At 39.1% G+C, this 24,497-nt stretch overlaps 1 protein-coding gene across 3 annotated transcripts in view; it reads left to right on the top strand.

The window, feature by feature from the left end:
* LHFPL3 (LHFPL tetraspan subfamily member 3) overlaps positions 1–24,497 on the top strand; it is a 657,269-nt gene that overhangs the window by 419,361 nt on the left and 213,411 nt on the right. For all 3 annotated transcript variants that reach the window (XM_070369658.1, XM_005901447.3, XM_070369656.1), the window contains exon 2: positions 19,343–19,579. In XM_070369658.1, coding sequence (XP_070225759.1) covers positions 19,343–19,579 — 237 coding nt within the window. The remainder of the gene's footprint in view (positions 1–19,342; positions 19,580–24,497) is intronic.

The raw sequence follows: 24,497 nt of genomic DNA, 5'->3' as shown, positions 1-24,497 counted from the left end.
TTTTTGGCAACAATTTAAAAAATCATTTCGATATTTGGCAAAACTAATACAATTTTGTAAAGTTTAAAAATAAAATTTTTAAAAAATGACCAAAAAAAAAATGTGAGAAGCTGTGATTATGAGAGTTTTCCAGGGTCAGGGTCAGCAGCAGTGGGGCAAGGGTGCAAGGGTGGGTAATAGCTACAGAATCCAATGCCCAGCTTGACTAATGTATGATGCTAACCAATATCCTGGTCCCTCAGGGCATGATGATTAAAAAAAACAAAAAGAAGCCTTAGGTCTTCATTCTAAACTTGACACCAAACATTGAACATCCCAGGTGTGCCAGAGGAGCAGTTGCATCATCACTCAACCACATCTAAAGCACCATTTCAAGTCAAACCAAATATATGAATGTGCTTGACAGCAGATGGATGGAGACCTAAGTTCATGCTCCATTAGGCTTAATTCACTCCAGAGCTCACCATTTCCCAGGGTACATAGTGTTCAGTCAGGGAAGAGCCAAGAGCTTAGGGTTTCAAGCCAGTTCACTGAAAAATATATTCTATCAAATTTAACATTATATCAGCCTGGAATGTATAAAATAAAACACATACCCCCTCCTCAGGTGTGGAAACTTTCTGGTCAGGTGGATGTACAAAATTGGGACCTAGTAAGAACCATGAGAATGCACTGGCCACCTATAAGAATAATGTGTAATACTGCAGCTATTGTTATCTTGGGAAGACCAGTCTACAATAGCTTCATGACAGCTGAAACTTTAAGGAACATTTAACTTAAGGATTTAATCATCCCTGATAGAGGTCTTGCTGGAACCACAAGGAGGATGTTGCTTCTCTCTCTTTGACCCCTGAGTAGTTTTAGATACAGAACTGTGTGCCTTTTCCATTTTTTCTAGTACTTTTTTTTTTTTAGATTTTTCTGTATACTGGCTCCATTCTGGCTTATAAAGGCTGTGCTGAGTTCTCCATTGATTGTATCTGCATGACTGAAAACACTTCCTGTAGAATTTAAGGAACCAGTATGATTCCTCCTACCCAGTGCAGGAAGAGGGATGCTCAAGGAGAAGAACTCGGGTTTTGAGGGGCATATTCAGCCATGATACTACCAGCAAAGTAAAGGCAAGCAAGTATAATTTAAAGCTATGGAATGGTGCTTGATTCCAAGAAATGCTAATAATGTAGTCTACAGGGATATCAGAGAGGCCAAAGACCTAGAATGTGCCAAAAATAAAGAAACGGTAAGGGGAGAACAGGAGTATCAGTGTCTAGAACTCTTATGCTTGCTTCCAAGGGCCAACTTGGAGGGCTGGTAGAAACCAAACACCCATCACCATGAAGAAACACCTAAGAGTGAGGTTCTTGTCAGCTTTTATCGATCATGTAAACCATAGACCACATCAGGTTTCTAGGCAACATTCTAGGATCTGGCACTGAGGAAATACATGAAGTATTCTCATCCGAAGTATGGGAATTGTAAATCATTTTTCTTGCTACTTAGAGGAAACATAATTTTCACTCTGAAAACATCTAGTCCTGATATTTACTGTACTTTGAGTAGAAGAATAACATACCACACTAATGGTAGGGAACTTGAGTTTGAATCTTATTGTCATATAGCAGAGACTTCCACTGGTAATTGTAAGTTTTACTGCATATTCCTGTTTTGGTACTAATTATCTTCCTATTCTTAACAGTCATATCTGTACGTATACTTTACTTTATATACTGCAATTAAACAACCATGCCCCAACACACATTCATACACATACTGTTTCACTTCTCATCTCCAGCTGCTAGTTCCTCTGTGTTCCAGTACTCTTCCAACTCTTGAATCTGGTTGAAAGAATAATGGTGTGGGACTAAATATCTTAAATCCCCTTCCAGTAAATTTTGAGATTTCAAAACATAGATTGCAGATTTGGGAGTATATGTTCAATTATACTCAGTTCAGTTCAGTTCAGTTGCTCAGTCATGTCCAACTCTGCGACCACGTGAATTGCAGCACGCCAGGCCTCCCTGTCCATCACCAACTCCTAGAGTTCACTCAAACTCATGTCCATCGAGTCAGTGATGCCATCCAGCCATCTCATCTCCTATCGTCCCCTTCTCCTCCTGCCCCCAATCCCTCCCAGCATCAGAGTCTTTTCCAATGAGTATACTCAGAAGCCTATATTTCCCTTTTTTTCTAATTACAACAGTTAAACTGGGTACCCTTTTAGATTAAAAGTCCCTTGAGAAAAGGATTTAGATGTGTCTTAATCACCTGGTATCTCCAGAACAGGAACATACATAACAGTACATGACTGAAGAGGCTGTTTGCCAAGGAAATTAAAATAACTTTATGTCTGGCCATACAAAAAATGGCACCTCTTAAGATTCTCATCAGCTGTTGACGGGAACTCCCTTAACTGTGAATATATTGCTCTAAAGTTCAACAACAACAATAACAAAAATCGATGAAAGACCTTCATTTCAGTTTACTTTGATTTTGCTGCCAGTTATTTCTAGAGATGTCATTTTGACAACTCAGAATGCCAATACTTTAAGATAAGTTGGTCCATTTCTTGAAGTTCATAAGAACTCTAGTACTGTTGCACCACAAGACCATTTCTTAGTAACAGACTTCTAGCCATGTGCTGGAGAAGGCAATGGCACCCCACTCCAGTACTCTTGCCTGGAAAATCCCATGGACGGAGGAGCCTGGTAGGCTGCAGTCCGTGGGGTTACGAAGAGTTGGACACTTAACTGAGCAACTTCACTTTCACTTTTCACTTTCATGCATTGGAGAAGGAAATGGCAACCCACTCCAGTGTTCTTGCCTGGAGAATCCAAGGGATGGCGGAGCCTGGTGGGCTGCCATCTATGGGGTCGCACAGAGTCGGACATGACTGAAGTGACTTAGCAGCAGTAGCAGCAGCCATGTGCTGCAATACAAGTATTTGTTGATAAGTCCAATTTTTGCCTTTTTTCCAGCCTGCTTTGACCTTAATTGTTGACTGTATTTAATTAAGTCACAAACCTGTCTTTTTGTCGTATTATCTACACCAGTCTCATCAGTTCTTAGGTGACTCTAATTCTTTTTTGGTATTCTGATTTTATTGTCAGAGGAAAGCTCCATATTTTCCTGAAATAGCAAAAACTAAACTCTATCATTGTAGATTGGTTAAGAGAACAACAATCAGCTTGCCAAAGGTGTCAGTCTCAGTAACTGTGGCATTTTTAAAGAATTTAAGCTCTCTGTTCTTGTTTCAACTTCTTTAAAATGGGGATGATAATAATACCCACTTCATAGGGTTGGAATGAGGTTTAAATGAGTTGATTCATATATGTCTGATACAGGTGGTTAGTAATGTTAGCTATTATTTTTACAGTATTAATATTTAGGAAAATAAGGAAACTAAAGGTGTTTGCTCCAGTTTCTCTGACAAATTTATTTTCTTCAACAATTGTGCAAACTGATTGTTTTCACTGAGGATTCTGAATTCTCAGAAACCTAAATGATGACTTTGGCTTTATATAAAAATAATAATACTATTAATGTATTATCAATACATTAATAGAGATTGCTGCTGCTGCTGCTGCGTCGCTTCAGTTGTGTCCGACTCTGTGCAGCCCCGCAGACAGCAGCCTACCAGGCTCCTCCGTCCTTGGGATTCTCCAGGCAAGAATGCTGGAGTGGATTGCCATTGCCTTCTCCACTGCATGAAAGTGAAAAGTGAAAATGAAGTCACTCAGTCGTGTCTGACTCTTCGCGACCCCATGGACTGCAGCCTACCAGGCTCCTCCGTCCATGGGAGTTTCCAGGCAAGAGTACTGGAGTGGGTTGCCATTGCCTTATCCTTTAATAGAGATTAGTACATGGGAATAATGGGTAAAAACTAAGATACTGAGCTCATACTACACACTAGACCAATCACTAACTTCATTCAACTACATCTGAACCTCAGAATATATTGCCTGTCTTTGTGAAAATAGATTAGAGGTGTGAAGGTTGAGCCCTCAGGTTGAGTGCAACAATACCTAGATTTAGGCTACAGGGCCCATATGCATTCTTATTCAAACTTCCAAATGTGTTAAATGGCAAAAGTTTCAAGAAATTTTTGTTTAGCTCTGTCACCCTGTAGACATCAGAGGTACTCATATTGATCACCCACATTTTTAGGAAGGAAGGAGAAAATAATAGTCTTTGGTAGTCACCTCTACAAGTTTGGAGCTTTTGAAATGGACTTGTTTGCTGCAATTTAGATAGGTTCAGCCAAATAGTATGCTGTGATCCCAGTGGGGAGCCAGGACTGAAAGAGAGAAAGTAGGGACTAGCAAGTCTGTGCTTGCATAGAGTCACTAAGAGGAATAGCAGATAGCCCAAAGAATTCCAAATTTAGGCATGATTCAAGCTGAAGGCAATATCCAAGGCAGAGATGTGGCTGAGCAGTGCATTTGATCCTATAGCAAGAAGGCCCCCAAGTCATGGCCTTTCCGAGCATCACTTGCTTTGGTCAAGATACTCCATATTCTTGAAACATGACTCAGACTTGCCTTTGAGGGCCTAAGCAAAAGGATGTACACAGTCAGAGATAGGGAAAGTATCAGGACTTCAGACAAGCAGACTCAAAGTCAAAGATTCGTCCCAAGAGGAAAACGTAAGGCTAAGTAAGAAATCAAGACAGAACCATGTCATACTGAGAAAACCCAACAAAGATCCATGGAAGGCAAGCCTTGTGAGGCACAGGTACTCAGAGTTTATCTCACACAGCAGATCTGCAGTTGACTTTATGTCCCTCAGTCTGTACCACAGCAACTACAAATCAGAGGACAGGAACAGGATAATAACAACATGGCAACACTCACCACTTTTATTCAGCCTAGTTTTGGAGTTCTAGCCACAGCAACCAGAGAAGAAAACCCAAATAATAGGGTCATCATAGGCTTTCCTGTGTTCTCACAGACCAATCTCTTCAAGTTTCAACCACTAAATATCCTAGCCCTCTCCTGCTTTGGCCTCTCCAGGGCCACCACTTTCACTCCCTCTGATCCCTCATGCGGGCCACATTCACCTTGAGGTGCTGACATCTTTGAAATGCTAAAGCTTACCTCTGGGGTAAATTCCCCATATGCCAAAGCTGTTAAGGGTCTGTCCCTGGACTTGGAAAAGTGCTCCTCATCTTACTTTTGAGTGACCATTAAAGAGGACCAAAACCAAACTTTTGGTACCACAAATTATTCAGAGTATTTAGCAATCAACCACCTTCACCCCTAACCCTTACCCTAACTTCCTACCTCAACACTGCCTCCCCAGAACTGGGCAAAATATGATAAGAATGGCCATATGCAAAGCACCCATCCAAGGCCATGAGCCATGGCAGTCCTTCATGCACAAATGAAGCATACCATGTGGTCCCACTAACTGATCACAGCTATGGGCCAGGGATGGACATTGGGGCCAAAGGCAGCCATCTACAAACAGGACAGCCAACTGGCAGACTGGGGAGAAGCTCTGATCAACAAGACACCATATACTAGATAGTGACTAACCAGATCGTTCCTTGGGGAGTTTGAACCCAAGCTACATGGTAACTTGATGACTTGACTGCAGAGGTAGAGAGGTGACACAGTACCCCAGTAGCTGAGCCCTGGAATAGAGAAAATCACAGGAGGCAAGGTGGTTTGTGTTTTGTCCTATATGACATTCCAGCCCTGGTAAAGAGCAGTCCTTTTTTACATCTTCTTTATCCATTCATCTATTGATGGACATATGAACATTGGAATATTACTCAGCCGTGAAAAAGAATGAATGAATGCCTTTTGCAGCAACACTGATGGACCTAGAGATTATCATACCAAACGAAGTAGGTCAGAGAAAGGCAAATATATGTTGTCATTTATATGTGGAATCTGAAAAAGTGATACAAAAGAACTTATTTATAAAACAAACAGGCTCACAGACTTAGAAAACAAACTTCTGGTTACCAAAGGGGAAAGGTGGGAGAAAGGGATAAATTAGGAGTTTTGGATTAACACATAGCCCACAATTATTTATAAAATAGATGAACAAAAGGACCTACTTTTTAACACAGGAACTATATTCAATATCTTGTAATAATAGAATTTTGAAAAAGCGTATATGTGTGTGTGTGTGTATATATATATATTTGAATCACTGCTGTATACCTGAAATATAGACCAACTAGACTTTAATTTTAAAAAATTATAATGACGCACTACTTTGTGTCACATCATATACCACACTATACACATACGCAGAAAGATGTCCACACACTAGTCTCTGTAACCTCTGAATATGTTAGGTCACATGGAAATAGGAAATTAAGTTTACTAATCAGATGATGTTGTGATGGGGAGATTATCCTAGATTATCTGGGTAACTCCAGTCTAGTCACATGAATTCATAAAAGTGGATGAAGAAGAGGCAATAGAGTTAGAGAGATGATACATGAAAAGGACTTCACTTGCCATTGCTGACCTTGAAGAGAACTAAGGGGCCAGGAGCCAAGGAGAGCCAGCAAGAAAAGGCAAGGAAATGGATTGTTGCCTATAGCTTCCAGAAAGGAATGCAGCCCTCAAACAACTAAAATAGCCCATTGAGGTGCAAATGAGAATGCTGATGTACAGGATGATAAAATAAAATATTTGTATTAAGTCACGAAGTTCATGGCATTTGTTACAATAGTCACAGAAAACTAATACACACTGCAAATGAGGAAATGTTTAATCAACTGTGTTTGATTATAGAATCAAGAAACCCTCAATTTGTTCCAAATGATGTGTTGACTTCTCTTTGAAGAATGCAATACCTTGAAGAGAGAGAGCAGGCAGGGTTGTAAGGTAGAGAATGTGTGTTCATCTTCTTATTCCTTAGGTCAGTTCAGTTCAGTCGCTCAGTCGTGTCTGACTCTTTGTGACCCCAGGACTGCAGCACACCAGGCTTCCCTGTCTATCACCAACTCCCAGAGCTTGCTCAAACTCATGTCCATCGAGTCGGTGATGCCATCCAACCATCTCATCCTCTATCATCCCCTTCTCCTCCTGCCTTCAGTCTTTCCCAGCATCAGGGTCTTTTTCCAGTGAGTGAGTTCTTCGCACCACATGGCCAGAATATTGGCCTAGAGCTGGGCTCAAGTTAAGATCGGGACCAGGACCTAAGCCCAGATCATGTCTGCTCTAGACTGTTCTATTTCCTTTCAGAAATTTTAAGCTCTTCCCCTGGTCATTTATTTATCTCTATCAAAAATTGATAGCCCCTACTCTGTCTGGACAAATAGAAAACTGGTATTCTGGATTAAGATACTGGTTTTTTTAAAAAATGAAAGCAGAACAAAGAAATTCTTTAGTGAAACATCTTGAAACAATTCTACCATCCTATCACTTTATGAAATGTTTCTAACTAGCAGAGTTTATCAGTAATTCATGTGGCCATCATCTCAAAATTCAAAATACTTTAGATCATCATAGTCCTGTACTTCCATCAGCATACCTCAGTCTTGGTTATCAGAGTGGCAGAAGAATCACAATAGATTTTTTAACCCCCAAGCAGGAACCTGGGGTGGTGGTTAAAAGGTGAAAGTATTGAACCCTGAGAGGAGGAATGATCCCCAAGGGCAGAGAGCAAAAGCCCAAGCTACCCGCTGAGGTTCCAGACTTCCACACAGCCCTGCCTCGGGCCATTCTGGCACCTGAGTTCAAAGCAAAACCACCTCTGGCGAGTTAAGACTGGGTTACACTTTGTTTTAGTCAAGTGAAGGCATTGTTCTGATTCAGGCATTGTTCTTCAAATGTCACAACGGTCAAGGTTTTATCTACAAACTTCTGGCTTTCAGAATTCAAAGTTGAAAGATGTGTGAAAATCTTTTGACAGAACATTTAACATGCTGACTTATTTCACCCTCCTTTGACCTGTTTTTCTCCTATTCTTCTTTTGATACCTATTGCCAATTCCAGTTCAGTTTCTCTGGAGTACAGTTTCTTGTTCTAAATCATAAGCATTCTTCACAAACATATAAATAACTGGAAGATTTTACTATAGATTGGTTAAAGCCTGACATATCTCACAGAATTTCCCCAAGTCTAATAAACTGTTTCAAAGACAGAGCAAAAGAATGGAAGCCTTTAAAAGACATTATTTTTTTTTTTTCAAGGAAAATCTAATGGGGAAAGGGAACAAGAAATAAAGAACCAAAAAAAAAGGGAACTCAATTTACCGTAGTTGTCTTTTTCTTTAGCAGTTTTTTTTGTTTTAGATGTAATAAAGAATTCCTCAGAATCCACATTACCTTGATCTTAAGCATCCAGGGGGTGAGGGGCTGGAAGAGAGGGAGTGACACTAAAGAGGACCAGAATAGACGTCAGGTACAGTCAGTTCGAAAATTTTGCTATCCAGATTCAGAGCCCCATTCTGCTGTTCTGCCTTTTTCAACATGGTGAAAAAATAATTCAGTGCCTAGATTATATCGTGTCTGTCCTGAGTGATGTTACAAGCGCTTTCTGCAAAGAGGGTGACAGCACTCTATAGGTTATATGACTGTTCTTAAGCTGTATACGCACCAGGAGTGAAGCAGAGGTAGATCTCTATAGATCAATATGGATATTAATATCGATATAGATATAAAAAAGGAGGGAGAGTAAAGAGGTGGGGGAGAAAGAAAGGGAAAGAGAATGAAAGAAATATCTGCTAAACTGTGAAAAAAAAAACATAATCTGGGAGCCTATTAATAATGTGTATCTGATGCCTCCTTGAAAGTAAGAGCCATCCTTACAAAGGATGGTTAGGAAAGCACCCATCTTGCTCAAGCTTGGTTCCACTGCTTAACATCTTTAGTATGTAGTAGTTTTTCCATATGTTTTCTTTGAACAATTGATTTTTGCCAGTTGAAGTTTCTAAAGCATTCAAATGTTATTTCAGGAGAATAAAAAGTAGTCAAGCTGTGTAAAAGAAAAGCTCACCACCTTAAAGCTATATTGGTGCCAAAGTCTGTTTCAGGAGAGTGTGTACAAATAGGCACATGGTTTCCAGGGAGTCTAGCAGGCTTAGGAGAGCTCATCCTCACTGACAAGGAACTCAGTTGCTCCTAAGTTTATCCCTTTTACTGAGAAATAAAGTGTTGCAAGCTGGATTGGCATGAGATTCCTGACTTTGTCTCCAGCCAGTGGCAACTTTTCCCAAGTTAGGGCAGAGAGTGAGGGTACCACATTGAGTCCACTCAGGAATCACTTCTACAAATGCAGTTATTTCCCATCATGTGTGTATGTATGGAGCATCAGGTGAATGCAAATGTATTTCTAAATATGAATGCTATAAGGTAAATAGCAGATAACCACTCAATCATCTAGACCAGGGCTCCCTGTTTTACAAATAAAGTGGCTCAGCACAAAGAGCCCCTTGGAAAAGTGCTGGCAAGATAATCATTGGTCTCTGCTTTGGGTGTTATCATGGCTGAAGCAGATTTTGCTGGGAGAACAGTGATTGGTGTATGGTTCATACGGTTGTGGGGAAAGATGATATTTTCCTCTATTAAGATCCTGTGTCTGAAATGCAATATAGATTTTAGCACTTGAAAATGTTGCCTGAGTCAAGAGCTCGCCTGCAATTTTTCAGACAAGTTTGTGACCTGCCAGCATGTTTGGTATCCTGTTGATTGAAATGTTAATTAAAACAATGTGTTTGTTGACACCCAGGGAGTTACTTAAAAGAAGCAAAGCTTCACAGAAACTTAAAAAGAACTGGATTGATTCATGTCTTTATTTGTACCTGAAGCAGAAATTATTCTACATGTATAGAGCCATATATAAATGAATAAGATACATATATTCTTAGTTATGTATACACATAAACACATATATACTCTTAAAAGGAATATATGCCTTTTAAGAACACATAAAATGTTTGGCTAACATGAAGCCAACTTAAAATATCAAGCCAAAAACTAACTCAAAATATCAAGCCAAAACAAACAAACAAAGGATACATTTTTTGTGAAATATGTATAAAACCAAAATATACCTATATTTATTTATAATTAATCTCATTAATTCCCATTTCACACATTTAGAATTTATAATTAATGTTCTTGGCACTACATAAAAGGTAAAATTCTGATTAGGTGAAATACTGGTGTAAACAAAGTATTCATATAAAAGCTAGCAGTTTCTAAGGATCATTTTAGTAGTTCTTACACTCAAAAAATAAATGTCTAATTATAAACAATAAGCACTGCCAAGATTCTGTAAGTGTTCTCATTTTAAGAAAAAACAATACTCTGAAGTAATTTGGGGACTGCCTTTGTAGTCTGATGGTAAAGACTGTGCTTCGACTGCAGGGGGTACAGGTTCCATCTGTGGTCAGGGAACTAAGATCCCATATGCCCTGCTGCATGGCTGAAAAAAAAGAAAAACGAAACAAATCTTGAACTCTAAGATAAAGTAATTTCATATGCATCATTATTGTTGATAAGTAAAGGATGATAGGGTATGTGGTGTTAAAAGCATAGATTCCAAAGCTAGACTACTGCTGCTAAGTCACTTCAGTTGTATCTAACTCTGTGCAACCCCATAGACGGCAGCTCACCAGGCTCCTCTGTCCCTGGGATTCTCCAGGCAAAAATTCTGGAGTGGGTTGCCATTTCCTTCTCCAATGCATGCATGCATGCTAAGTCGCTTCAGTTGTGTCCAACTCTTCAACCCTATGGACAGCATCCCACCAGGCTCCTCTGTCCACAGGATTCTCTAGGCAAGAATACTGGACTACCTGAGTTCAAATCCTGTTCTACCACTTGAGGGCTTTGTATGACCTTGAGCAAGCTATATGGAATTTCTGTGCTTCAGCTTCCTTTTTTCCTATATGTAAAAAACAAAATAATCTTGGGGTTGGTAGAGAAGCAATGAATGACAACCCTCTGTTTCTGCTCTGCAAAGGACTGAATGTTTATGCCTCCCTAAGATTCATAGGTTGAAACCCTAATCCCAGTGCGATGGTATTAGCAGGTGGGGCCTGTGGAAGGTAATTAGGTTCTGAGGGTGGAGCTCCCATGATTCACTTGTAGAAGAGGCCACAGAGCTTGCTAGCTCCCTTTCCGCTGTGTGTGAGGGAGGATCCAAAGAGAAGCCAGCTCTCTGCAACTCAGAAAAGGGTGCCAACCAAACCCACCATGCTGGTGCTCTGATCTCAGACTTCCAGCCTCCCGAACTATGGAACACTCTCAAGCTCTGAACCAACTGAGAGAGAAGAGAGCTGGCAGATGAAAGCCAAATATGCCCTTTATGTGAGAAAGAAGAAATGACTGATGATGACTGAAGAAATGACTCTGAGTCTCTGAGCTAAAAGGACTCCCTAATTTGCAACCCCAGAATTAAGCATAGTCATCTTCTACTCCTGGGCAGCACTGGAAAATCAAGTTCACCCTGTATAAAATGTACAGCACAGAGGAGTGGAATATATGCTTCATGAGGGCAGACTGCTCCTAAGGTAAGTAGAGGAAAGGGCTGGGCTGGTACAGCCAGTAATTCTCCAGGTGTTCCTTGGGGAATTCACTTCATCTCCATGGGAAGGAAGAAAGAATGGGATAAAAAGCCAAGGATATTTCAGGAAAAATCCCTCTTTCTGGAAATTAGAGAAGCCAGGAAGTCATGCTCTTGTGTTTGTCTTAGCTTTATTTGAGAATTAGATGATGTATGTGCAGTGAACCCCACTAAAGATGTTCATATAATAAATGTTAGCAATTATTATGATGCATACTGTTATTAACTACATCTTAGTCAGATTTCACAGAGTCTGATTGGATCCAAGATAGACATCAAAAGCCCTCTGTTGACATTCTAGAGATCAGAACTGCATTGTATTTTTAAGTCCTACATTCTGTTTTATATTGTATCTGGCTAGTAACCCTCAAAATCTGAGCAAAGTACCAAGCTACATTGTACTTAGTTAAATGCTTTTCCTCTTGTCTGGTATCCTATTCCAGAAAAGCAGTTTCTCCACCCCTTAGCACCCAGTGCAGGTGTGGATGGACTCCTGATTCTCCCCTTTCTGATTCCACCCCGTGGTGTAGGTTCCACAGGTGATTGAGCTCAAGGTACAGGTGAATGGATGGCTCCCTTTACTGGGGCGATTAGGGCTGAGCACCTGCGTAGAGAAGCTCCTCTCTTCATTACACACAACTTTCTAATGCTCTTCTTTTGAGAACCCATTGTTTATTTACATTTTCTCTTTCTCCCCTTTCTAAGGGATGTTGTATCTTTTTGTGCTACAACCCAAAGTTAAATGCCACAAAATTATAGTAGGTTTAAAATCAGTACTGATCAGGAGAAAGTTTTGTTTTCTTCGCTGGACTCTAAACCACAGTATTTCATGTCCTGGATTGTCTAGCAACTCAGTCCTCCAGAGATAAACTGAGGTATAAATACAGTACCTTTTCCAGGTGTATGAATACTGTAGTTCATACAGTAGTTCAGTTCTGTTGGCCATGTGCTAATGAAGAAACTGTAGGGATGATTTGCCTCTCCTTTAGCAAGTGTGTAGAGGAACAGTCCTCGTGTGAGAGTGCCCCCTCCATAGCCTGCCAGCTCTGCTGGCATCAGTTTCTTCAATTACTGTATGCCTCAATAATTGATAGAGTTAAGTGAGTGCAGCTTCTTTTTTTTTACTGCGTTCCCCTTGAGTGGTTCAGCAACATGAGGCAATTTATCATGCTTTCTGTGCACCGGTGCATAAACTTTTAAAGAATGAATTAGACTTTCCCTTCCTGTCCAAAAAATAAGCAATTCTCAGGTTTGCAGTGTTGAAAGTCTTGATTGGATAGTTGGTCCAGCAATATCAGCAGGCCAAAGTGACCCAAATCATAGACCCCTCTATTGCTTTTTCCCTCTTGCTTCATTTCCCTTTGGAGAAAGACTCAATTAAAAACATTTGTGGATTTTTCTAAGGCTGTTTCTTTCACAGAGGTTACATTCAGCTCTTTGGCAAAGAAAAATGCCAGAGCAATTAGTGGCTGCAGGGAACCGCTAGTTGTTTATGTACTATTTCAGAAGGACCCATTGTGGGCAGCAGTAGCCTCTACACAGAGGTTCCTTTTAGAATGTGAATGCTTCCTCACTATTTGGAGTATGCTTAAAATTGAAATCAACAATCCTGCCTTCACAAAGGTGCCTTGATTGTATATTCCAGATTAGAAGATGTCATGGCAGCATTCAGTAAGGACATGGGTTTCTTTCCATCATTCTTCTCTGCTCACCTCCAGCTTGTGAGCTCTTATTTCTCTTTAACATTCAAGAATATTCTGTGATACACTTCTGGAAAACCTGCTGCCGAAATGAAGGAATATATAACTGCAAGTAACTTAGTCATTTCCTAGGTGACATCCTAATAAGAACCCCGTTTTTGGATAACAGCCCAGTTGGAACTAATTCTCCACTATCCCTCCCAGTCAGGAAATAGCATGTCCAAATTAATCAAATGTTCTGGTGCCAGTATACTCTAATGTTTAGTGTAATGATGGTGCTGCATCACACAACATGATAAATTTGTAAAGAATTAGAAATAATTATAGAACCAAGAGGAATGTTATTTAATCTTTCGTTTATTGACACATTAGCCTAGGATCTTGTAGGTACTTCTTAGTCAAGATTACAAATAGCTGTTAGTTTCCAGCAGCTCTCAAATTGTGCAGGTTGGTAAGGTTCTGGTTAATAGAATGCCAGGAAGCAGAATTTAATAGCATCAATGCATCAATGCAGAATGTGATATCCATACCTTTCTAAAGAAACCAATAGAGCCCAAACTATCTTAATGGTTTAAATTAATCTTAATACACTGTAATTTGGGGGAGATTTACCTTTCAAAAATAAAACAGCCAAATTGGGGAAGTTCAGATAGGATGAGAAGAAGATGTGTATTTAATAATATATCATCAGAAGATAAAATTTGCTATGCAGTGGCCATTTGAAGTAGTACAGCTTCAAAAAGATAGGATTTATTTCTGTAAAAATTGGATTTTAATCACAGACTTCACTTACAGAGTTTTAAAAGCATTTAAATGCAGTTGAATTTCATATTTTATTGTCCTACTATATAACCATTCAGATTTTCAAACCAGACAAATTTTTTAAAAGATGAGACCTTTCACTTTAAGAGAGAGCCAGCAAGAAAAGGTTAGAGAATCCAGTACAAATTCTAGTGTCCCCTGGCCTGAAGGACACACCGTGGGGTGGGTTGGGGGGACCTAAGCCTTTACCCCGACCCTGGGAGGCCAAAACCCAACCTTATCAGCACAAGTTTTATCTTAAGATTTCTCTGAATAGCTAACTCGCTTAAACTGTATAGAAAATGAAAATTGCATTTCAAAAATTGTATTTTTGTTACATTCAGGAGAATAGCAATTGTATAAAATGAAGCACAACAGTATATTATATAGCCTCTGTTTTCCCAGGTTCTTTACTTAAAATTTGATTAAGAAAATCATATACTTTGAAGATGGGGAATAATGAATTGCCACTCATATTCTCCTGTGGTTTTAGCTTCAGAGTGTGAATTCTCTCTTTGCTCTTTTTATCCCAGTATGATATTCAGAGTTTCCAGAAATGGAAGCTTTTAAGATAGTCTACCTTCAGTGCAGAAAGACCTTGAGAAAAGATGTCTTTGTTGATGTCAGCATTCCACAAACATCCTATTCTAGCAAAATTGACCTATAATATCCAACACCCTGCCTGAGCCTGGGTCACTTGGTGATGTCTGTTAAGTTTAGCTAAAATTACAAGTTACCATTCTCCAAGTGATTCCCATTCATTAAATTTTTTAATTTTCCTCTTTTTCTTATAGGAAAGTAATTGTCTCATTAATAAAAATTGTTAAAAACCAATTAGGATATTTTAAAAGATATTCCGAGTAATGTAGCTTCCTTGGAGGTGTTTTTCTGAGATATAGTTTGTATTTAAAAATCTGGGTCTTTGCAAATAAAATGAATTTTCACTCATGGAAACCACATATTTTTAAAATGCAAAAATGATTACTACTAGAAATGCCCTGGAGAGCATGTTGGTACCAAATGCTAGAAACTACAGAAGGAATGGGAGTTTGAAATATTTTTCAAATCATTAGTTTCACTTTTTTCTAATCTCCCAAGCACTTGTGATCTATTGTCTAGTTATAACAAAATTGTTTCTGTTAAATGTCACTGAAATATGAATCCATATTTAACGAGATTTGTGACCTTTGGTAGTTGTGATATTGACTTTTATAAACTGTATTTTAGAGTATACTGTCTAGGTGCTATAATTTAATTATTCCTTTATTCACTTTCCCATTCAAAAGTATTTTAATGCCAGTCTGTACAAGGTACTGATTTAGGTTCTATAAATATGACTTAACCCAGGAGTCTTTCCTTAGAAAGTTTAGTCTGTGATTGAGACAATGCTTGTAAATACATAACTATAGAACATGTTAAAAGAAAAAAAACAAGGTGTTTAAGACCAGTGCAGTCAACAGCTATGTGAGTTCAGAGAAGGTCAAGAAGAATTTGAGATGGTTCACTTTGTGAAGAATGTTGCTTTTGACTGAATGTTAAATGTTTAAGTGAAATTTTGAGGTTGGACAGAAAACAGCAAAATTCTGTAAAGCAATTATCCTTCAATAAAAAATAAATTAGTTTAAAAATATTTGAGTGAAATTGCTAAGTCATTTGTTGTTCAGTCACTCAGTTGTGTCCGACTCTGCAACCCTATGGACTGCAGCCCTCCAGGCATCCCTGTCTTTCACTGTTTCCCAGAGTTTGCTCAGACTCATGTCCATTGAGTTGATGATACCAACCATCTCATGGTAGTTTTATTTTTAGTTTTTTTAAGAAATCTCCATACTGTCCTCCATAGGAGCTACATCACTTTACATTCCCACCAACAGTGTAAGAGCGTTCTCTTTTCTCCACACCCTCCCCAGTATTTATTGTTTGTAAATATATTTCTGATGATGGCCATTCTGATCAGTGTGAGGTGGTACCTCATTGTAGGTTTTTTTTGGTACTTATTTAGTTTGGCTGCACCAGGTCTCAATTGCGACATGTGGGATCTAGATCCCTGACCAGGAATGGAACCTGGGCCGCTTGCATTGGGAGTGTGAAGTCCCAGCCACTGGACTATCAGGGAAGTCCCCTCATTGAGTTTTGATTTGCATTTCTCTAATGATTAGTGGTGTTGAACATCTTTTCATTTGCCTTTTTGCCATCTGTGTGTCCTCTTTGGAGAAAAGTCTATTTAGGTCTTCTACCCATTTTTTTAATTGTTTTTTTGATATTGAGCTGCATGAGCTATTTGTATGTTAACACATATATGTGGAATCTAGAAGAATGGTACAGGTGAACCTATTTGCAAAGCAGAAAAAAAGAAACACAGACACAGAGAACAAACGTACGGACACCAAGGGGAAAGGGGAGTGGGATGGGTTGGGAGAGTGGGGTTGACGTGTGTACACTACTGTGTGTGAAGTAGACGCCTGGTGAGGGCCTCCTGTAGAGTACAGGGTGGGGAAGAGAAGGTGCAGTATGTTTGTAGGACATGAAGTTAACCTTAAAAATGCTTTCCAGTATACATGAGGTGTGGGCTTCCCCGGTGCTCAGACAATAAGGAATCCGCCTGCAATGTGGGAGACCTGGGTTTGATCCCTGGGTTGGGAGGATCTCCTGGAGTGGGGCATAGCAACCCATTCCAGTGTTCTTGCCTGGAGAATCCCCATGGACAGAAAGCCTGGTGGGCTGCAGTCCATGGGGTCGCAAAGAGTCAGACATGACTGAGCGATTAAGCACAACACATACATTAGGTGCAGACAAATACTGTTTGATTCCACTTGTTACCTAGTTAAATACTTAGGTCAAACAGTACATTGATAGATGCCAGGGGGTCAGGGACAGAGTTTCGGTTAAAGAAGGTGAAAAACACAGGAAAGGGATGATGGTGAGAGTTGCACAACAGTGTGAATGTACTTAGTGCCACTGAATTGTACAGTTAAAAATGGTTAAAGCAGTGTGTTTTATTGGAGAAGGCGATGGCACCCCACTCCAGTACTCTTGCCTGGAAAATCCCAGGGATGGGGGAGCCTGGTGGGCTGCCATCTATGGGGTCGCACAGAGTTGGACATGACTGAAGCGACTTAGCAGCATCAGCAGCAGCAATATGTTTTATATTATATGACTTTTACCACAACAAAAAATGATATTTAAGGGTAGAATATTTAGGGATAGTAGTGGCAAATATACCCACTCCAGTGTTCTTGCCTGGAGAATCCCAGGGATAGGGGAGCCTGGTGGACTGCTGTCTATGGGGTCACACAGAGTCGGACACGACTGAAGTGACTTAGCAGCAGCAGTGGCAAATATTCTAGGCAAAAGAGAAAACAGAGATCCAAAAACTTGGTGTGTAGACAGGCAACCATGCATAGTACAGCCCATGTGAAGTGGAGAGTATAAAGGGGAGGAGGACTGGAAACATAATTAGGGGCTGATCTGTGGAGCTTTGAATACCTGGCTGAGTGTTTCAGTGTTCTTCAGCACCAGTGGGAACCAGCATGACATTTTGAGTATGAGCAGTAGTGTCTGATCTGAAATAGAGTGAAGGCAAACAGAAGGCAGAGGGAAGTTAGGGTTCTCTTTGAGAGATAATAAAGGCTTAAGGTAGGTGCGTGTATGTAGAGATACTGCACAGATAGATAAGGCAAGCATGTTAACATCTGGGATGTGGGCAAAGAAAAAAGAGCAACCAAGTGTGACCTGAAGTTTTGAACTGTCATTCTGTAAAATCAGAAGGAACACTAAAGCAGAGTTCTCCCAGGCTATCTTCCTAATTGTCACCCACCTTGCCATCTGTCTTCTCCAGACCTGCCTTGTAGACCTGTTCTTCTGTTAAGTGAGAAAGTAGTTGTCTACTTCTGGCTTGTTCAGTAAGTAGCAGTGAGGCAAGAGCTAACTTCCTCTTGCCAGCCTCAGGGGTTGTTTGCCTCTGACAGTCACAGAACTCTTAACTTGGTTGTGCCATCATAGTTTTCTTTAGTTACATCCCCTGCAAGTAGATAACCTGCAAGGATGCCTCAACATGATCACTTTCTCCAGCCCCATGACTAATCTCCTGGTAGCTTGTCAAACACACCTTTTCAACTTCAGGGCCTTTGCACATGCTGTTGCCATTTCATATGTCTAGTGGTTTGCTTGTTTGGGGCCTTAATTTAAATGTCATCCCCTCAAGAGGCGTTAACCTGTTCACTTTCTCTGAAGAAGGTTCCACTCTCTGTTCCCTAAGCCCTTGGTTTCTTTCCTACCTATTATTACAACTTAAAATTACTTTATTTGCATGCTTATTCATTTTTTTTTTGTCCTCTTTCCCTGAGAAAACATAAAGTCTATGGTAGCATAAGCCATGTCTCTCTTCTTGATCCCTGTATCCCTAGCACCAAGAACTATGGTACTCCTTCAGAGACACTCAGTAAGTGGTTGTTGAATTAATGAGTGAATGAATTAATGAATGAACCACCTATTCAGAATATAACCTAACACTGTCACCACTTACTGCACAATAATTTGATTAAATGTGAGGAGAGTAGCAATGATAGCCTTCAAATCAACATATTCTTATTAAAAAGTATTTGTATATTTCACATGGTGATTTTGGGGAAATAGAAAAAGTATTAAGCATTCTCCTTAAATTCCTGAATTTACATATTAAATAAAAGCTCTGCAGTGCCACACTGTGTTGCCATGATTTTCAACCTTTTAAAAAATGAAATAGAACAGAGAACAGAATAGAAAATATCAGAGTGCATTGCATGGGGCAAGTATAGTTTCAAGAAACTTCATAGTGTGTGTTGGTCACAATATGAAACTATTTTTTACTGTGACTCAGAGTCAATATATGCTCTTGTGTCTCCATGTTATCCCACACCTAATCCCTTATCTGACTGCTGTCATAGTTCTTAAAAGCCAGAAATGAATTGTCATCTTGCAGTGTTAGGATTGCTTGTGGGCCTATTTGCAGTGGAAGCCTTCTCACAAATGCACGCCACAATTCGACTTTTTTTTTTTTTTTTTTAGTTTTTTTCTTATTGATCAACCTATCTTGGCCTCTCTTTTAATGTTCTGTCCTACTGTAAAGAGTGTTCCCAGAGCCCCTTTCATTGCAGAGTGATGGGCTGCTTTGAAGTTAACTGGTGGGGAGGGGAGAACCACTCAGGGGTGGACAGCAGTAAGACATGCTGTTCTTCACATCAAGAGTTTGGACAACGATTTGACACACGGTGGCAATATTTGCTAAAATGAAATTTATGTTAAGTCTTTTTCTCTTTTTTTCCTCTCTCTAAGCTGCCTGCCTTGTGCTTGGTTGTATGATTTTCCCTGATGGCTGGGATTCAGATGAAGTAAAACGGATGTGTGGAGAAAAGACAGACAAGTACACTCTTGGGGCTTGTTCAGTCCGCTGGGCCTACATCCTGGCTATCATTGGGATTTTGGATGCCCTCATCCTCTCGTTTCTGGCATTTGTGCTTGGTAACCGACAAGACAGCTTGATGGCAGAGGAACTGAAGGCAGAAAACAAAGGTAAGATTGCTTTGGGGAACTCTTACCCCAAAGCACAAAAAATGGCATTCTCCATCCTTTCCCATCTGGTAGCATCCCCTCTTGGTCTAATTTGCTGCTTTTAAAAACAAAAAAAATTGAAGTATAGTTGATTTACGATGTTAATTTCTGCTGTACAGCAAAGTGATTCAGTTAGACAATGTATCTACATTCTTTTTCATGTCCTTTTCCACTATGGTGTATTATAAAATACTGAATATAGTTCTCTGTGCTGTACAGTAGGACCTTGATGTTTATCCACTGTGCGTGCTTTTAAAAATCTATTTTATTGAAATATAGTTGGCTTATGACTACTGTACATCAAGTGTACATTCTTTTTCATATTCTTTTCCATTATGGTTTATCACAGGATATTGAATGTAATTCCCTCTGCTATGCATTACAACCTTAGGCCTTACCAAGGAAGTGGAGGGTTGGAGAAAGGATGATTTGGGAGTTTGACACAAGCGGATGCTGCATCTTTTCATGGTGTCTAGTTTATAGACTTTCTCAAGCATAACTCAAGATATTTACGCAACTAAAATAGTGTATTTTTGCATTTATCTTTCTGAGGCTCTCTGAGTCCATTATATTTCAACTTTTTCCAGTTTCTTTTTCCTTCCTCTCTGAGTTCATGATATATATATGTATGTGTATATATATATATACACAATATATATATAGTATAGTTCATATATATATATGTATGTGTAGAGAGAGAGGAGAGCATTCTCTACTTGGCTAAACAGTAAGTGAAATAAATGCCCAGGGAATCTTCGAGAATCATCTATAAGCATCTTTACTCAGCTACTCACTATATTTTAATTTAGACTCAGTCTCTCCAAAAGAGGTAGAGATACCCCAGATAGTTACAGTAAGCTATTTAAGTATTTGCTTAATTAGCTGAATTCTAAATGTGTTATCTGGGTAATCAAAGTCCTCAAATTTCTTTTGAAAGAGAAAATGCCTTCTGAAACACACACACACACACACACACACACACACACGGACTAGTGAAGAATACATGAATATCTCACACACACACACACACACACACACACACGGACTAGTGAAGAATACATGAATATCACACACACACACACGGACTAGTGAAGAATACATGAATATCACACACACACACACACACACACGGACTAGTGAACAATACATGAATATCACACACACACACACACACACACACAGACTAGTGAACAATACATGAATATCACAGTATCCTGGTAAGAGGTAACAAGTCATTACTCAAGATGAATCTTTTCATTTTCTTTCCAGAATTCTAAACCAGTTTCTTGGGATAGAATTTTACTGTCTCTGTTTTGTTAAAGCCTTAGTTTCCTTAAACTGTTTTATCTTTACATTATCTTTAATACTTTGGAGCCACCTTCAATTAAGTGGCGCAGCCTTCTAGCTTTTTTCCCTAATTAAGAACTAAATCTATCCTTGAATTATGAAATTCCGTTTCTTTCGAGTAGTGTTTACTTGAGAACTCTTTACTGCCTCAGATATCAGCGCACGTTAGCACCTGCTTGAACGTCACATGTAATGATCGTGTAGTAAGCTTTGTGTTTAGAGCATCACTCTTTATGCTGGTAAACCATGAACTTAAAGAGATAAACAGAGAAGGCCAGGAGAGCAGCAGTCACCCATGAGCCCTTTATCTCCCTCATTTATAGACAGAAAACATAACGGTTTACTCAGTTCTATCAAGAATATTCTAAACACAAAAATAATCCTTTCGTAAGGGAGTAGTGCTGGACTTCCTAAAAACACAACTACTTCCCTCTCAAAGTTGCCTATTCTACGTAGAAAGGACCCTGTGAAGATGGTTATTACACTTATAAAGCATGTTGCAGATTCAAAGTGCTTTCACATGTACTCATTAATTTGGTGCCCTTGGCTATTGTCTTTGGGACTTGTTGTATGTACATAGGTCTCTGTCCTGTTAACTTCACTTCCAATTTTATGGTAAAGATAACTTAATATTAGAATAACTTTCCCTAGAGAATGAATTTTTAAAAATACTACTTTGTTCTGCAAATGCTTGTTTCTGACCACCACCAAGAATGCTATTTTTTCACTGTACAAATCAAAGTTACATTAAAAACCTCTAACTTTCCAGGTACTCTTTGACCACATATAACAAGAAGAAAAAAAAAATAGCAAAACCAGGAAAGTTTTCACTTGACTGCTGAGAATTCTAACTCATAATCTCATATTATGAGAATCTGACAATTCCTGAATTCATACCTCAGGAAGGAACAGGAGGATTATAGAATAATAATAGTTTTTAAGATGAATCTTTCCTTCCAGTTGATTCAATTAAATGTGGATGTCTGATCCCTTCCATCTAGGTCTTTATTAAAGAAAGTATTATTTTCAACTCGATATATTGGAAACACCTTAATAAACGCTTTAATGGGAAAGAAGATTAAAATAAACCAATATAAGGTTTAGGGACTATCTGTATGTAATTTTTCGTGTTGATCTTCTTCTGCATTTGGATGTATCATATATGGGTATAGACCATAGTTTCTTCCATCTGCTTCTGAAGAACTAGAATCTGTAGCAGTTCATCTATATCACATCAGATAGATCTAGTAAAGCAGCAGAGAACATCAGGCCATACTGATAAAATATTTCAATTCTACTGCATTTTTATTTCACAGCTGCAATTCCTTTTCCTAGAACTCTGAGAATGTGTCAACAGTTTTATTACCCAGGCATTTCTTAAACAATAATGTCCGTTTAAAGTCAGAGCAAGGTTTCTAAGCCTTGTATAAAATGTAATGACACCTGAATGTTTCCAAGAAATGATATATTTACAGTTATACAAAGTAGCCTTTATTGTTATTGTTCAAACACTTGTTCAGTGTTAAAACTTGCAAAAACTCAGGTTGTTTGAGAGAAAGCCTATCAGTGGTTTGTTTGTATGTTTGTGTGTAGACACAGTTTCACTAACCAGTAGTTTAATGGCTTTCAAGTGCAAGCAGTAACCAAAACCAAATACCTTGATGTTGCCTTCTGTTAGATCTCACTTCCATGAGGATCTATAAAAATAATTTGTAATTATGAAATTGGTTATATACAAATAGGGGCTTTTACAATTTGCATGGCTATGTTAATATAAGTTCTCCCTTATTGAAACTGTTTCTCATAATACATTTTTTTCCTGATAAAACTAACATTATGTCCTTTGATAGCTAAGGCCTCCTTTGGGTTCCAAGGCAATGCAGTAAAACAAGAGGCAGATCTAGCTCATGGAATTGTAGGAGATTTTATAAACTACACGATGCCTTCTAGTATCATGGAAGCAGACAGTACCATAATTGAAGCTTTGGCTCAGAAGAAGAAACCTTTGTACATTCATGTATAGGTTATATCGCCACACGCACTGTAATACTTTTTACAGCCTTCCAGGTTTATGACCTGCCAATCATCATAACAAACCACACCCTATAGCAAGTAGTGGGACCATTATAGGAAGAATAAACCTGCAACTGTGGCATATGCCCCCCAATTCAAAGAAGTTTGTCCTGAAAGGCCTTATCGCTTTTCTTCATTTGTTTTTTATAATTAATATAAGAACACGCTTGCCCTGTATATCTAGAGAAGCCACCAAATGGGTTCAGTATCGTAAGATACTGCTTAGATCTATGAGTCCTTCCCAACACTCACCCCAGTGGTCAAAACAAGAATCACTGTTACAGACTATAGCAAAGAAGGGAAGGAAACTCAGTTCTAATTGTTGACCTGTATGCTCCAAAATCATGAATTAATCTTCATGAAGGTGCTTTTCAAAGAGAAAAGAGGGAGAGGTGCTCAGATGAACACGTCCACCTCTGCCTCTCAATTTCCAGTGACCTCACCTCGATCCCATTTCCATGTCCCCATACCACACCTCTCACAGCATTTCATAAGGCCCTCCTTTTCAAAGAATATAAACATAATTTGAAAAAGCCCTAGCTGAAATTTATCATAAATTGTGAAATGGCAAAACTTGAATGAAGAAGTTGTGACGTTCTTTGACCAAACCAAAAGCAACAGCTTTGACGATGCAAGTGTTATCTTATCTGCAAGAGATAAAGTTAATCTTTTGTGGCAGTCAGTCAGACTCCTGGAATATTTTTATATGCCCCACAAAAGCTTCCACTGAAAAACAAAAAAGGAGTGAAAACTTTAAATACCCAGCTCACTGTATACAAGAGTTAGCATATGCGAGAAAACATAGCTGTGTCCCCTGAATCTGGGGAGCCAGCCCTGCTGGCTGTGTGCTGTCCTGGCTCTAGGGATAGATGCAGACAGATAGGTGTTCATTCTTGTTTGGGAGTTGGACAGTGTGATTTCTAAATGAGCCAACAACACTAGGCATTTAACCTTGATATGCTGCTTAATTGCATATTTTAACACACTGAACTGTGAAGTCAATTTAATTATGTAAAATTAAAGTTTCATCCAGATAAAAAGGATTTGAAATGAAAGCTTCATTTTCAGTTTCTTTCATTAATTGTGAAAGGATAAATAATTACATTTTCCAGAGGTCCTTTGCCACAAATATCTCTTTCCTTGTCAGACACCACTCATAAAGAGGTCTGTTTCTGCATTTGTGTGTATGGTCTTTGGAACTGCTTATCAGATAATTGGGGCCTCTCAAGCAGTTTTAAAGTCACTTTGTCTTCTAGCACTTTAACTGCAAATGAGAAAACATTATTCATCAAGAGATGACTTCAGCTACCATTTATTAAGTGGTTTAAGCTCTTTTTAATGCTATAATAGGGGGAGTTACAATAAATTCATTTTACGTAAATAATTGAGAAACACTTCAGAATTTTGACTGAAGGTACCATGCCGTGCCACGACCTCATTGTGGGTGCCAGTGTGGTCT

Source organism: Bos mutus, chromosome 4, assembly GCF_027580195.1.
Source record: "Bos mutus isolate GX-2022 chromosome 4, NWIPB_WYAK_1.1, whole genome shotgun sequence".
In the NCBI taxonomy this organism is placed as follows: Eukaryota; Metazoa; Chordata; class Mammalia; order Artiodactyla; family Bovidae; genus Bos; species Bos mutus.
This window is presented reverse-complemented; position numbering and strand designations above follow the sequence as displayed.